The sequence below is a fragment of the Bubalus bubalis genome, chromosome 1 (genome assembly GCF_019923935.1).
Source record: "Bubalus bubalis isolate 160015118507 breed Murrah chromosome 1, NDDB_SH_1, whole genome shotgun sequence".
NCBI lineage: Eukaryota > Metazoa > Chordata > Mammalia > Artiodactyla > Bovidae > Bubalus > Bubalus bubalis.
The window spans coordinates 80,315,523-80,331,970 of NC_059157.1; the positions used below are offsets into that span (position 1 = coordinate 80,315,523).

The following is a 16,448-nucleotide window of genomic DNA, read 5'->3' on the forward strand; positions in this document are numbered from 1 at the left end:
TGCTTCCCAATTCACCTATGTCAAGGTCTAGGTCACTTGAGTATGGATTCCACCTTCCTCTTTAGAGTCTCTGTGTATATTAACATTTTCATATTTACTAGAAGGAAGGAGAAAAGAAGGGAGGGATGGTGAAAGGATAGAATGAGGGGAAGAGGAGGAAAGGGAAGGAAAAGCAGGCAGACAGGCAAGTATGAACCCTTCTACTGATGCTGAGAAGGAAGTGGCCACTCATCACCTCTCACCCGCCCCTAACACAGGTGTCCAGCCTTTCCTCATCACAGGATCGCCTGGGGCACTTGTTACAGTAACTCCCAGAGCCTCTTCTGGACCCTCTGTCTAATTCAAAGGTCTGAGTTAGGAGGTGGCAATGGCACCCCACTCCAGTACTCTTGCCTGGAAAATCCCATGGATGGAGGAGCCTGGTAGGCTACAGTCCATGGGTTTGCTAAGAACCGGACACGACTGAGCGACTTCCCTTTCACTTTTCACTTTCATGCATTGGAGAAGGAAATGGCAACCCACTCCAGTGTTCTTGCCTGGAGAATCCCGGGAACGGTGGAGCCTGGTGGGCTGCCGTCTATGGGGTCGCACAGAGTCGGACACGACTGAAGTGACTTAGTAGCAGCAGCAGCAGCAATCTGTGATCTTCACAGCACTAGATCTACAACCATCAAACCTGAGCCTGCACCTGAATCCCTGGGAGGGCTGGTTAAAACATAGGTTACTCTACCTCTGAGTTGCTGATTCACTGGGTCTGGGGCTTAGCCCAAGAATTTGCGTATCTAACAAGTTCCCTTGCAACGCTCATGTTCCCAGTCCTGGAAACCACACTTTGAGAACCATTTCACTAGATTCTTCTTGGAACCAGGTGAGTTCAGAAGAAAAGTTCATAATGCATTTCTCTAAAATGATCATTGGAATGATGGATTGTTTTTTCTCTAATGTTGTAATTATCTCCATTAAGTAGTCACCTGCTCATTTTCTGTGAGTCACAAATCAGATTTGAACACACTTCTGTGACCTCTATGGACAGGGAAATAAAGGAGAAGAAGCCCAATCTATTGCTTTGCTTTACTAAGGTTAAAAAAAAAAAAAAAAGCAGAAATCAGGCAGATACAGTCACTGATATCTGTTTTGTACACTACAAAGAGTTAACATCACAACAGAGTGGGACAGAGTAAGCCATCAAGCAAACACAGAAGGCTTTCAAAGTCTGTATTCCTGGGGCAGACTCAGATCTCTGCTATGTCACCACATAGCACCTAGTGGAATGAGCAAGAGCTAATTTTTAAACACTGATCCAGGCACGCCCATTATTTAGAGATCCAAATTGGGCCAGCGGGGCTTAAGGAATGGTGCTTCGCAGCTCAGTCCTGCCACTATAAACTCAGGCCGGTTGCATCACTACTTTCCATGAGGAATTTAAGGGGTGTGACTGCATCCTTTCCAACCCTGCATTCCACATGTGACAAAACTGATCCAGCTGTTTGTCTGAAAGAAATTCCTTGCTGTCCTTAAAAATTAAAAAGCGAGTGGATATCCGTCCTCCAGGGGCAGGTCTCCAGCTGGAACCTGGTACAGACGGTTGCGAAACACAGCCAGTGGCCTGGAGAGCATCTGCTCTGGAATTCTTACCTCGCCATAAGGGGGTTAGCCCCATCTTGCTTTTTGAAATGGCAGATTCTTGATGAAGGGTGCTGGCTTGGCCCAAAGCTCTTGAGAAGTGTTCATCCACTACTGACCCAATGTCTCCCTGGAAATAAGTGAAAAGGACACAGCGAGAGTTAAGGTACTCCATCTCGGCAGGCTGGTCTTTCTCCTCCTCCTCCTCATCCTCCTCCTCCTCCTCCTCCTCTTGTTTGCTGGGAAGGGTGACTTCCAGAGAGTCCTGCATCTTGCTGTATACCGCTAACTTCTTCTGGGATGGAATAAACAAAACACAGTATCAAAGACAGTTTGTAAAAAAAATTTAAAAAGCATTAACTAGTTAACTGTTCACTTAAAAAAAAAAAAGACTCTAAATATTAACATATGTTCGCAAACTGATTCTTCTTCATTTGCTTTACTCCATCTCCCCCACCCGCTTCCCCAAACCGGCTTTCTGCTTCCCACCCTGAAAAAAAGACTGTTATTTCAGATTTGGTGGGGAAAAAAATGTCCTTTATCCCATGGCATATTCTCAGACTGTGAAAGGCAGTTGTGTGTGTTTTTTTTTTTTTTTCTTAACCTAGGTATACCAAAAGAAGGAATTTTTAAAAAAGAAAGTGACAGATCCCTTCCACTTTTGTTCGCATTTTCTATTTTAAAGATTTAATGTACAGCAACATTATAGTTCAGGATGGGGAGGAATAGAGAAGGAGGCCTCACTGCCTGGGGGAGGGGTGGAGAAGAAAAGAGCTTTTCATAAATGAAATACACTAAAATAAAAACAGGAATGTAGCATCTTATAAAAGGATTTGGCAGATGTGCTGAACTCATTTCTCAAAAATCAAACTAAAATGACAGAATAAGCCTGTGTGAAGATCCATTTTGCATGGAACATATTTTTTAGATGTTCCACTTACCACCATTATCATAAAAGGAGGGAAAAAAGGTATTATGATGACTTACTGAAAATAATACAAGTACTAGCAATGGCTACTATGGCTTTCAAATCAAAGTGAAAAACACTTGATAATTTTAAAATATTTTCAAAATAACATAATCACAGCTATAGACATAGTTTATATTATGACTGACACTCATATTTATTACCCCATTTAATCTTTACAATCCTACAACAAACATTGTTTACTATTGTTTTATTATTTATTATTTTTATTTTTATTATTGTTATTATTTTGACCTTGCAAAAGGTCACAGAATGTACAAGTGGTGGGCCCAGAATGAATACGAAAAATATACAGATGTACACATGCGTGCGCATGTGTGTCAGAGGAGGGCAGGGAAGGATATGTAGTGTGGAAAAAAATCACCAAAATGTTATGTTTTGTATTCTTTTTCTGGGTGGTAGGCTTGTAGTTGTTATTTTCTTATTCCTGCTTTCCAATATTTCCAAATATTTTGTAGCAAGTACCTATCGCTTTTATAATCAACAATTTTACTATATATATATAAAAAGATAATGCTACAAAATTATAAAATTCATTATTTTAATGACAAAATGAGCATCCTATCATCTGTATACCTACAAAACCTGACCATTTGTTATACCATTGTTCTTATTTCAGAGAAAAATGGATGCTGGAAAGTGAATGTGAGTAGATAAGAAGTGAATCATTCTAGAATATCAGTAAGCATAGATTGTCAAATGTTATCGAAACACAGAACCCAAACTCTTAATGTTTCTAATGGTAACTACTAGCTTCAAAATCTATAGCCACAGATTATAAACGTATCATTCAAAAAACTGAACACTTTTCCCCAGCAATGAATATGTTGTTCTTATGTGAGGTAGGCTCTGAAATGTTCAGCCACATTACAAGCTGTTGGTTATTATTTAGGGCTATTATTATATACGTGTGTGTGTGTATACCTACATATACATACATACATACATACATATATATTCCTTTTTAATTAAAATTTGTTTCAGTAGGGTTATCGATTCATGATGAATAGAAAATTCATTCCCTGTGAGTGAACATGCCTTGCTGATGAATAAGTGATTGGTAATGACTGAGTGGTTACAAAATTCTTACAATTTGTTTTGCATAGATTTGAACATGTTTATGTTTAACTTCAATAATAAAAACACCATAGTAACATGTTATATATAAAATGAGAATATTGAACTAACTGACCTCTAAAGTTACTCCTGACTATAAATTCCATTATGAAGTTAAACGAATAGTATAATTTCTTGATGGCACTCTCTATTCACACGTGCATTTACCGAAGTTATACGGTTTTAAGCAAATGCACACACTCTGCCGAATTCTCAGGCATGTTAGAAAGAAGCACTGTTTTTATATGGGGAAAAAAATTAAAACTACTACAGAGTGGCTTCACTGCCACAAGTGTTCAGTATTATCCATTAAATCAATTTCTTCTTCTCTGTTAACGTTCAGCACAGAATCAGTTTGTGAGAGTCAGGCTTTGCATCTACTTGTTTCCTTTGTTTAACATTTATTCTTTAAATGAAAGAGCCCTGGCTATGTTAATTATCCAAAGAAAGGCAAGTGTTTATTTTATCCCAATTAGCAATTGACACTTAAATAAAATAAGTTATATGTGAAAGACTTGAACTGCAAATCAAATACAAATGTAGCTTCCATTTGTATGCAAATATAGCATAGTATTATGATCAATAATGATGATAATTGTATGCAAATATAGCATAGTATTATGATCAATAATGATGATAATAATAATAAAGATAAAAATTATCTTAATTTTTACATTGCTGGCAGTTGAATTTAAACTATACATTTTCAGTCTATTAAAGATTGCACAATTTTCTAACTGCTATATAATTTCATGTTATTCTTTTTTGCCCAATTGTTAAGTGATTGGATACAAATAAACTAATCTAAAATTTACACATTTTTCACTATGAAATGGGAAAATATAAGCCAAATCTTCCATTGTATCAAAATCCCTTTTATCTGTCAATTCTCTGTCAGTGGATGCATTGATTCTCTATAATCTTTATATTTCCTATATATAATATACATCTATATATATATATGGTTAGATATAAATATATATTGGAATATTCCTTTCAAATACAATACTACAAAAATATCTATATTATATGCTTTTATTTAAATACACTTGGATGATTATAAAATAATTATTTTTTCTCTCTCCTAGCTTTTTGGGGCAGATCTTCTACTAATTAAATGAATTTGCTGGAGACTATCAAACAAATAAAATAGAAAAGGAGCCTATGATTTATTGACCAATGGACAAGACATAAAGCATATTTATTGTCACTTCTTTCACTTTTTTTGAGATAAAGTTGTATCAATTTTCACAAATTTTAGTGAACCAATTAAATATTTACATTTACAACACAAGCACATTTATGACCTCACCATCAAAAGCACTGGTTAAAATAAGAATTCTAAAGTATCTGATTAGCCAGATAGCTTCCTAAAATGCCAACACTGAACTTACACACATTTCTTGAACATTAAGTGTGATCATGAGGAAAATGGGAACACAAAATTAAAACAGCAATTGATTCACATGCTGACATTCACACCTTTCTAATCTTCCTCCCCATTGATTCTTAAGCCCTGACTACCTTCTGTTATCTGTTCTTCTATGACTATAAATCAATTCTTTGCCTTCAAAAAAAAAAAAATCTAAGTATGTTACTTATGTACACTGTTGGCATATTCTATATTTACTTGGTGTATGCTCCTTGGAATTAAACTTCCCTAGCACGATCTTTGTTCTTGAAAAGAATATACAAAATTCAAAACGTTGAAAATAAATCTCAAATCATCAGAACCTAGATAGATTTCCTGAATCAAGGCTGAAAGGCAATGTGGTTCATATTTTTCTTAAAATGCACTATCACTCCCTAAAAATAGCCCAGTCTGTCAGAAGTATTCATGCTTTTCTTACTAGACACTTAAGAATTGTTAACAAAAATAAGTCATCAGAAGGAATTTCAAAGACTACAAGTTGGCTTATTGAATGTACCCCTCATGGCAGAATAGTAACAAGTTTTCTTCAGGTAAAATAACCCTCAGTTAAATGAAACAATGACTGAGCTAACAACCACAAAGTTAAAATTAACTTTGAAAGACTTGAAAGCAGCAGTGTGAAGGAAGTCTGGCTAGGCAGTGCAAACCATACCAAACCACCTCACAGACTGCCATCAGGCACAACAGAGACAAACTCACACAGGAATGTGCCGGAGAAAGGATTTGTCTGACAAGAGAAAGACTTCCATGTCAGGAGCCAAATACCACTAACTCCCCAAGGCTTAAGCCTACAAAATGCCAAATGATCACTGTGCATATGTGGAAACTTTTTTCTAAGGAAACAAAAATATTTTAATGAATCACTGAATATTTAGAAATAACTTAAAATCTCTACTGACTTTCTTCTCTAAGGCAATGGTTCTCTCATCCTGACAGACATGGTTAGGGCCTATAAGAAAGGTCCACTAGCCTCTAGTCAATGTTTCAAAACTATAAATCCCATAAAGTAGTGCATTTCTCTTTGATCATATTTTTCTGAATTTACTTGAATAACAGATTTTTAAATCTATCTCAGAGAGACTTGAAGTTTTGGCCCTTAGTCTATTTGGAGGAGGGGGAATCAGGTGGAGGGAGGTCAGGATGAGGATCAGGATAAGGAAGATAGTTCCCAGAACTTTGATGTATTTTGTTTCACTAACTCTCACCAGTGCACAAATATGCAGTCTAAATAATTATTCTCAATTTATATATGCAAAAGCTGAATTATTTGGTCAGCATCTAACTAGTAAATGGCAGGGATGGGATTAGAACTTATTCCTGTCTGACTAGAAAGCATCTGCCAAGAAAACCGATTAAAGAAAATGAGCCTGTATATAATATTTAATTGAATAAACAAACAGAAGCCCACAGTCAGCATGGTATCATATGCTAAGAAAAGTTAAAAGTTAGTTATAACATTTAAAAATTAGGAATGCAAACATATCAAAATATGACTATTAAATAAAGCATTGTTTTTCAAAATATATGTATACCTAGAGGAACCTGACCTTCTATATCTAGAAATATGTTGTCCCCTTAGCAAGTTAGAAACAAAATAAAGTTTTTCTGAAAATACTATTTTGGAAATATGAGCAGGGTCAATTTACAAGATACATTCATACCTCAAGATTTGTTTGTTAGCTTTGTGTGTTTGTTTTTATTTTTCTTAACAGTGGGAGAAGCAAACCAAAAATAACACTGGCTCTTTATGAGCACACTTGCTGCTCAATGATTCTGGTCATTATCAAAAAATCAAACCCACCCCCTTAAAGGATGAAAATTTTCCAGTTTTGAAGATGTTCAAAAAAATGTGCCACAGGCTGAGAGAGAATTTCAAAATTTGCATTCCCAAAATGTTTTAAGCAATGATCGCATCATGAGGGTATGTGTTCTCTCTCAAACAGACTGCTTTGAATGAAACAACATTTCTGACGTATAAATTTCTGGTATGTTTGTATAATCCTATTACAAGATTTAGGGTATGATTTCACTTTTAAAAATTTATCTATTATTCATGGAATTGTCAGTTAATTCCTACTTTGTGTCAGTCATTGTGCAAAGACTTGGAGCCACAAAAAGGATAGTCAAAGCATTTGAGAGAGGGTTGTAAGGAAAATGATAAAGAGAACTTGAGGGTTTATCTACCTGGCTAATTGTCTAATTTCTCCAAGTAGCTAATATTCAAAAATTTTTATATGAGAAAATAAGACAGCAACACTGGGTAAATTACTAATTGCTTTTCTGGCTTCTAAGGAAGCCCAGAATGGGAAGGGAACACAGTAGAAAGAAGAACTGGAATGGTTAAGGAGATTTGACCACAACTAGTCCATAAATCTGGGTAAAGAACCAAAACCTCTGGCCCTGAACTTCCTCTTCTGAAAATGAGGAATTTTGACTTGATTATCTCAGAGATCTTGTACAGTTCTCTATCCTAATAAGCAACATGCTGGAGCTCTAGACAAATTCACACTTAATTTTGTTTCTTACATTGGCTGCCTCTTCTGATTTTTCAGAATACTGGCCAAAAAAAACCTACAGATCAGTGAAGACTAATTCTTTTGCAGACATAGGTCATCTAGCTCAATTCCTAGGAATTAGTTTGGTAATTCCTTTAGCTGTCTTCACAGGAACCGGAAAGGAGGCATCCTTCGAATCCTCTCACCCTATCCACTAAGGACAAGTGTTTTGGCACACTAAAATAATACAAGAGAAAAGGACACCTGTTCACTTCAGGCCTTTCTTCCTTTCCTTTTTTTTTTTTTTTTTTTCTTCTTTACTAAAGTAGGAGACAAGTGAAAAATAATTCAGTTACCCTAGTTTAGATCATACTTGTAAATTACTAGCATAAATCTGATATCTGCTGAAATATCTATAAATACGGCATTTATGACTTACTTCTAGCAGCAAATGTTGGTATCTAATCGTTCAAGGCATTCTTAGGATCTTCCTAAATGAATAGCTAAAGTAGAAAACCAGCTGCTGAAAGAGGTGCTTTTTGAAAGATTCAGTGCAGAGTTTTGACCAAAATTATTTCCTTCACTGGTCTCTGCCAGAGTCGGGAAACTTAAGTATTAGAGAGCTTTGTTTCTTGAATGAAGATGTTTTTCCTAGAGATAATACCATAAATTGTTATATATTACTAGATTTATCAGTTTTGAGATTTCTTTTTAAAGCCAACTGGAAATAGGGCCTATGAGAATGAGATTCAAGTTAAGTGTCCAGGTTTTAGAACAGCAGTCACTTAACTTCTCAAATTCACTTTAGAATGTGACTTAAACATTCCAAACATAATATTCTTTGTTTTGTTTTTGTTTTTTAATTTATTTATTTTTAATTGAAGGATAATGGCTTTACAATATTGTGTGGGTTTCTGCCATACATCTATGTGAATCAGTCCATAGGTATACATTTTTGTCCCCTCCCCCTAGAACCTCCCTCCCACCTCCCACCCCATCACAGAGCCTGGGTCTGAGTTCCCTGAGTCATATAGCAGATTCCCACTGGCTATTTTACATATGGTGGTGTACATGTTTCCATGGTACTATCTCCATTCATTCCACCCTCTCCTTCTCTACTCCCTGTGACCACATGTCTGTTCTCTATGTCTGCATCTCCACTGTTGCCCTGCAAATAGGTTCATCAGTACCATCTTTCTAGATTCCATATATATGCTTTAATATACAATATTTGTTTTTCCCTTTCTGACTTCACTCTGTATAATAGCCGAGCATAATATTTTTAGTCTTACTGAAAATCCCCTTTGCACAGAAAGATATAAGATAGAAATGTACATATTGCCAAACTGGGTCAGCACAACATCTCTTCTGTAGTTGTGAAAAGAGGTACCATGAAGGATCATTCTACCTCCTGATCACCCTCATTCCCTTTATCATCTCCCGGTCCTCTCCAACTCTGTGAGATGTGAGCCTCTACCAAGCACTAGGTAAAGAAGGACTTCCATGCACTGAGAGAAAATATCCTTAACTTAAATTTCCACAGAATGCTTCCTTGTCCTGGCATTTGGTTTTCTGGTGAATGAAGCCTTACTGCATGTGAATTTATGGCTTTCCAGCCTGCCTGTACTATCGGTATTGTAATCTCCGCTTTGGTTGATTGCCAGAGACAACAGTTCAGTTTAGTTAGTTTAAAGTTTAATTTTCCTTCTGGCTTTGAATTTTCTGGCTGGAAAGTTATTGGGAGCATAAAGCTCTGAGGCACTTGAAACTTCTCAGTCTCTACAGTCAAGTTATTTTGTGTAGTATGGAATCAGAGAGGCTGTTCTTTCTCAAAGAAGTCCTGTATGGACTCTTACAAATCCACTTAAGTCCTTGCTTACAGTTGCAAGAAAATTAGATCCTCCCACTTAAATAAGAGGCCTGTGTATTAAAACTATTTAGAATGTAATTATATGCTTTTCTCTTAATGAATCTAAACTTATGTTGGAATAGCAATGATATATAAGGTACCTAAAGCTGACTGTTAATACCACTTCCTGAATATTATTTTCAAATAAATACATGTTCATTTGCTAACTGATATTCTGCTTCATCAACAAAGGATGCAACATGCATAGCAAAAGTCATTAGCATTATACAAATGCTTGCAAAAGGACTTTGGAATGCCTAAACTAAAAACGTACACTACCAAGGACTTGGAAAGAATTTCAAGCCCCAAGGCCAAAGAATCTACTGCATATTAATCTTCTTTATCAAAAAGTTGATTTGGAGCACTAAAGACAAAAATAAGTCTATTGCACAATAGCAAGAAAAAAAAAACTTAGGGGACTGCATGGTATGGTGGAAAGATGCTATACTAGGGAGCAGGGCATCCGGTGGTCATAATTTTGTCACCCATTAGCTTTGAAATCTTTAGTCAGGTATTTCAGCCCTATAAACATGCATTTCTGCATCTGGAAAAGGAGGGGTTGAAGTGTGTGTTTTCCAGGGTTTTTTTCCCTAACAAACAGAATCTCGGAAAGCTTTTTATGACCTAACCAAAGTGGCAGAGGCCAGAGAAAGAGCTTGAAAAATCCCTTACAAACTTATAACTGGAGTTCTGCCTCCCAAGACTTTTAATTCTCTTAAGTGGAAGCATGCATGTATAGTCACCCAGCTGTCACCCTGGAAGAGGGGAGATTAAATATACTCATATATGAAGCCCAAAGTGTGACTGTTAAAAACCCTTATGCACAATTAGTGAACAAGGGTTATTCTCCTCTGTTTTCACTGCCTCGTCTATGTACTACCCAGTTCTGAAAGCTCTGCTTTAAGTATCTCCCTAATGTTAACATTATGAGAGTATGGGGGGAGGGGGAGGGAGATTTTAGACAACCACAGATTGCCCGCATTCAAGATGAGGAATCCACAGTGTATGAAGGGAATTTATGATTTCACATTATTTCCCTCAATTTTTCCTGACACATATCTTGAGTTGTTTTTTTTTTTTTTTTTTTTCATTTTTCCTACTGTCACTACTAGGATAGAAGTACATTCCTTTCTGTACATGTTCTGCAGTATCATCATGCCTTTGGAGCATGTGCTGAGAGACGGGGTCAAGAGTTCTCCTGAGGAGATAGTAGGCGCTGATACTTTCGAGCTAGGAAGAAATGGTGGGCACAGGGACCAGAGAGCTTAGCAGCCCTCAACAAATGCTGGCTCTAGAAACCACACTAAAATGTATGCACAGCCATGCAGTTTCTAGGAAGTAACGTCAAGGACTATAAAATTGACTCTACAGGTATATTTACATAAGGTGCTAACCTATTACCCACCAACAATGTATAGTATGTTCAAATAAAAAAAATAAAACTTAAGATTTCAAACATACTCTGTGCTTTTAGGGGAAAAGCTGAGAGTACATGTGCCTGGAGTATGAAGTTCTACTATTTCAAAAAGAATTTTCTGCTATATAATCATACATTAAAAGGAAAATATACTTAAGTTTAAAATCCAGTGTAACAAACCATTATGACATAATAATTTACAAGGACTTCAGAGCTATATGGCTTTGAGGGAAAAATCACAAAGATACACTACAATAATTGAATATACAGAAGTGACAGAAAAACTTTAATGCTATCTTTTCTAACATTTTCTAAATGATGATTAAACTTTGTCACTCTATCACTTTTTCTGCTTCTTGGCCTCAACAAATCAATTTTTTTAATGTAGTAGGGCTTGTAGCTCTTATTTTTGTCTCTCAGGCAAGATGCTACTAGGGGTCACTTTCCATGTGCAGAGAAAACAATCTTCATGGATAATAATGATAAAAACTTATGGAATGCAAAAACAACCAAAATATGTATTCTCAGATGACTACGTTGAGGACAAGTCAATATTAGTCCCACTTCACCCACACACCACATAGTCTAAAAATGTTGTCAGCTTGATAACAATTTCCTGATTTAATCTTTTTTCCAACAGAAAATATAGGTCATCAAAATAAACTCCTGACAGTAAAAGAATAGGAGTTACACTACTGTCTTTTATTTTGCTAGCCAGTTATAGTCAAATAGTTTCTTTACTCCACAAAACAAAATAATCTCAAACAAGCTAATGTAGTAAAAGCAACATAAAAATTTCAAGCACACTTCTCAACAAAGTTCTTAAGCTCAACTCAGCCTAACGCCTACTTAAACAATATCTACAGAAGCCCAAAGGGTAGCAGAAATTACTATTTACTAATATATGATACTCATCAAGGTAGACATTTCAAGTGAAAAAGAAAGCTCATTTTTTGATTTGTTGATGGTCTTAGCAAAAGAATGCAATTTGGGAACTGAGTTCCGGGGCTACTGCAAAAGTTAGATAAGACATTGGAGTCATTTTTTATTAAAAACTATATTTCATGATTAGTTATTTACAATTTTTCTGGTACCAAACTTTATTTTCTAGCTCAAAAAATTATTCCAATTCTAACCCTCACTAAATATTCATATTTTAATGCAACTATTTCCACAACTCTAGAAAATAAAATCTTACTCAAAAGTAGTCTGCTAAAGTTATTTTTGATGGGGAAAAATACCTTTATGAATGCTTAGTAAAGTTTGAGTTTACTGCTCATCTATGTTTCAATTGATAACTGAAGGCCTCTACAGTGTCTGCAATGGAAGAAAGGAAAGAAGAGGGTGGTTCATCTGAAACAGAGTGTTCACAAAACACACAAACAGATATCCAATGTCTCTTTGCATCCCTTGCCTGACTTGGATTTAAATGGTTTTCTCCATTACCTATATCTTTTATATTAAAGCCAAAGAATGTAAACAAAGAGCCTAACCAAAATGTTTTAACCTATTACCCTTGACCACAAAGCTTTCCCATTCCCCTCCCTAAAAGTAATCTTGCTTTTAAATGCTGAAGCTGATGAATATTAAAAAAAAAAAAAAAAAAAAGCCACAGAGTGAGGCTCCTTCCTCTTTTGCCTTAGTTGTCCTGGTTAAGCTCATACTGTTCACCAGATGAATCTAGAGTATGTACCCTTCCAGAATCAGCTGAATTTCAGTCCCTAAATTATAAACAGAAGTTATCATTTCTTTCCAAAGAGTAGCACAATAAATCTAGTAAAGAGACAGAAGTAGAGGAAATATTTTAAATGACCAGGTTAATTAAAGAGCCAAACCCTAAAGACCACAATAAAACACAGGGTTTTTAAGAAACTAAAAACCAAACAAACAAAAAAAATCAATAAACACTGTGGATGTTATTATTAAAAGCGCACCTAGATCCCACCTCAGAGTATATAAATCACATTTTTTTAAGTCTCACCAAACCAACCCAGCCTAACTCCCAGAGTCTGAGGACCCTACTTTGGTACACCCTGGCCACGTGCTCATGTATGTGCTTTATGTAGGCTGACTAACCCTTGACACTCTGTGGCATCCAGAAAGGAACATCCAGGGATACCGAGTGCTAAATTCCCCAGAACCCTATTCTCCCTTCTAAAGGAACGCTATCATCTCCCTAGTTCCTGAACCCTTCTTATCTAACAGCATTCAAGTCACTCTTGGCATGGTGGAGATCCAGCATCCAGTGATCCAAGGTTACTTCTTGGCTTGGGAAAGGAGAGGGTTCTGTCCAATAGACTGAACCATCGCACCTCTGTGCTTTGATGGAATTAAAAATAGATGAGGGATTTGGGGATCAATACTTGCCCCCTAAGTCACAGTATGGAAGAAGACAGACTTTACAGAGAACTTCTAATATAATTTGACGAATATCACACTAGACCCATGTTCCACCAAAAAAGTCCCAGAAGAGACATTCCGTGGGCTCACTATCCGGATAGCCTTCCCTGTGTCAGTGACGCATTTCATCCTTTTCATCAAGAAAACCCTAGTACACTCCACCTTTTCAAAGGAAACAAGATACTTGGTTTAAAGGAAGTTTACTCACATATTCTTAAAACAGGTGCCCTTGGTGAGCTTCAAAGAACTGAGCCCTAAGAGCTAGGGTGGCTATGACCACAGCTCACTGAAGCCCCCAGCCAGGTAACTTCTCACTTGGAATCCCCACCCGTCGGCCACCTGGCTGCTCGTCCTTCCCGAAACTCTGCTTTGCCCTTCTCTTCCGATGGCTTTCTGTTCAAGGGCGCTCCCGCAACTCTCAGAGCATCCTCCGCGCCACCCATCCCAGAGGGACGTCGTCGCGGGAGCCCCAGACCGATACTCTCCGTGCCCCTCGCCCCCGCCCCCGGCAGGCTGCCCGGTCGGTGACTCACCTGCTGGCCAGGTTGGGGCGCCGGGTGGTAACAGGCTGTGGGGCAGGTTGCAGCTGCCACAGGGTTGGGCAGATACTGGGGCGCTCCATACGGCTGGGGGTGATACATCACCTCCGCACAACTCATGGCAGCCGGGGCAGCGGCGGCCCCGGGGCTGCGGCCGCGGCTCTACGAGCTGGAGCGACGGGCTCCGCCGCCGCCTCTGTCGCAGCTCCAGCTGCTTCTGCGGCCAAGACGGGTCCTCGGCGGCCGCGGGCTCCGCGCGCCGCTCGGGCTCGGGAGGAGTTGGCAGTTAGCGGGGGCCCATGCGCGGGCACCCTCATCTTCAGCCCCTCTGGGTGTCCCCTGGCCTGCGCTTATATAGCGACTCGGGGACGCAATGGCCCGCCGCGCGGCGGGGACATGACAGTGCGGGGTTCTGGCGCCCACCGCCGCGCCAGCCGCTGCGGAGCGCCGGCCGGGGTTGGGCAGACCTGCGGAGCCGGGCTCTGGTTTGCATATACACAATGCACGCCCGGGGCTCGTCCTATCACCGGCGCTCCCGGCTGGGCGAGGACCAGGAGGCGGGGGCACTGGGAGGGGGCTGGCCGGGAAGGAGAGGGAGCGCTCTCTTCTGCGGGTCTGAAGCGGAGCTCGGCGAAGTTCCTCCAACTCGGCCGGTGGCGGGCCGGTCGCCCAGCAGGGGGACCCCGGGGAGGACCGGCCGCCGATTGGAGCGAAGTTGGAAGCCCTCTCCGCCTCCCGGCAGTGGGGTGATGGTGGGAGGGAATGGTATGCGAGAGGCTCCACGCCCTTACAAAAGCTCCGCGGATTCCCAGCCCATCTCCTGTCACCTGGCCGCCGGGGCGAGGGCTTCCCAGCACCGAGATTTTACAGGGAACACCAACGTAGAGGCCGAGGCTAAATGAAGGCCAAGTGTACTGAGAGGTAAAACAAAGCAGGCGCAAAATGAAGTGGGATTAGCTCCTACATTAAATATAACCATAAGTGCTAACTTCCTTGCAAGAGCACACATGCCAAGAATGCAGCCCGGTTTTCTACAATCTCCGCTTTAAGTTTACACCTTCACGGTATGACCTCCTGTGGGATGTCAACCTCTTGTGGCCTTTTCAACCTGGTTTCCATAAAATAACAAACAGTGACACGCGATTAAACCTACATCCAGCTGTTGTTTAAAGATTTATTTGCAAGTGGTTTACAATCTTCTCCAATATAATTGTATTTCAATATAATCAAGTAAAGTAGAAAAGAATTATACTTACTTTGTAAAGAAGCAAAGTCTCTGACCGAGTGTATCCCTCCCTCCATATGTAACACAGAACAATCTCGTTTTGTTTGCAGGAACTAGCCTTTGAGAAGTTAATCTGGATGTCAACTGTACTGATGTTCCGGACAGATGTGGCCCCCCAAAATTACCATGCTGAAGCCTAACGCCCAATGAGACTGTATTTGGAGACACAGTCTATCAGGAGGTAATTAAGGTTAATAAAGGTCATGAACACAAGGTCCTAATCTAGGATTGATGTGTTTATAAGAAGAGGAAGAGATACCAGAGGTCTGTCTGCTTTGGCAGGCTTGTAATACCTAGTGAGAAGCAAGTCAGGATGAGAAGCCTCACCAGAAACTAACTCTGAGGGTACTTTGATCTTAAATTTTTAGCCTCCAAAACAGTGACAAAATAATTTCTATGTTTAAGCCACACAGTCTGTGATGTTTTGTTATGGAGGCCCTAGCAGACTAATACTCATGTATAGTACTAACATACTGTTTACATTATTAATTTTTATAATATTATAAATATAAATGTGTGTATGGTTATATATAACTAGCCAGACACACAAATATATAAACACATGTACCCTCACACATGCCCTCTCTCATACACTCAAATATACAAACTGTAGTAACTGGATAGGAACTGTTAGCTACTCATAGTAGCTCCTATTCACTTGCTCATTCTCTGATTAATTGAAAATTAAGAATATATTTATTAAGGGCTTTCACCACTTAGACATTGTGCTTTCTGTAACAGAGGATATATTCCTATCAGTTGTTCTTCAGTTGCCTAGTCATGTCTGACTCTTTGCAGCTCCATGGACTGCAGCACACCAGGTCTCCCTCCAGGAGTTTGCCCAAGTTCATGTCCATTGCATCAGTGATACCAACCAACCATCTCATCCTCTGTCCCCTTCTTCTTCTTCTGCCTTCAATCTTTCCCAGCATCAGGGTCTTTTCCAATGAATCAGCTGTTCACATCAGGTGACTGAAAGATTGGAGCTTGAGCATCAGTCCATCCAATGAGTATTCAGGGCTGATTTCCTTTAAGATTGTCTGGTTTGATCTGCCTGCTGTCCAAGGGACTCTCAAGAGTCTTCTCCAGCACCACAGTTCAAAAGCACCAATTCTTTGGTGCTCTGCCTTCTTTATGGTCTACCTTTCACAATCATATGTGACTAGTTGAAAGACTATAGTCTTGACTATATGGACCTTGATCAGCAAAGTGATGTCTTTCCTTTTTAACATACTGTCCAGGTT

At 39.0% G+C, this 16,448-nt stretch overlaps 1 protein-coding gene across 1 annotated transcript in view; it reads right to left on the reverse strand.

Moving 5' to 3' along the window:
• VGLL3 (vestigial like family member 3) overlaps window positions 1–14,398 on the reverse strand; it is a 58,658-nt gene extending 44,260 nt beyond the window's left edge. Inside the window, exons 1-2 of the mRNA XM_006046313.4 lie at window positions 13,914–14,398; window positions 1,636–1,918 (exon numbers count right to left, since the gene is read on the reverse strand). Of these exons, the coding sequence (XP_006046375.3) occupies window positions 1,636–1,918; window positions 13,914–14,039 (409 nt within the window). The 5' untranslated portion in view covers window positions 14,040–14,398. The remainder of the gene's footprint in view (window positions 1–1,635; window positions 1,919–13,913) is intronic.
• Window positions 14,399–16,448: the final 2,050 nt, after the last annotated feature.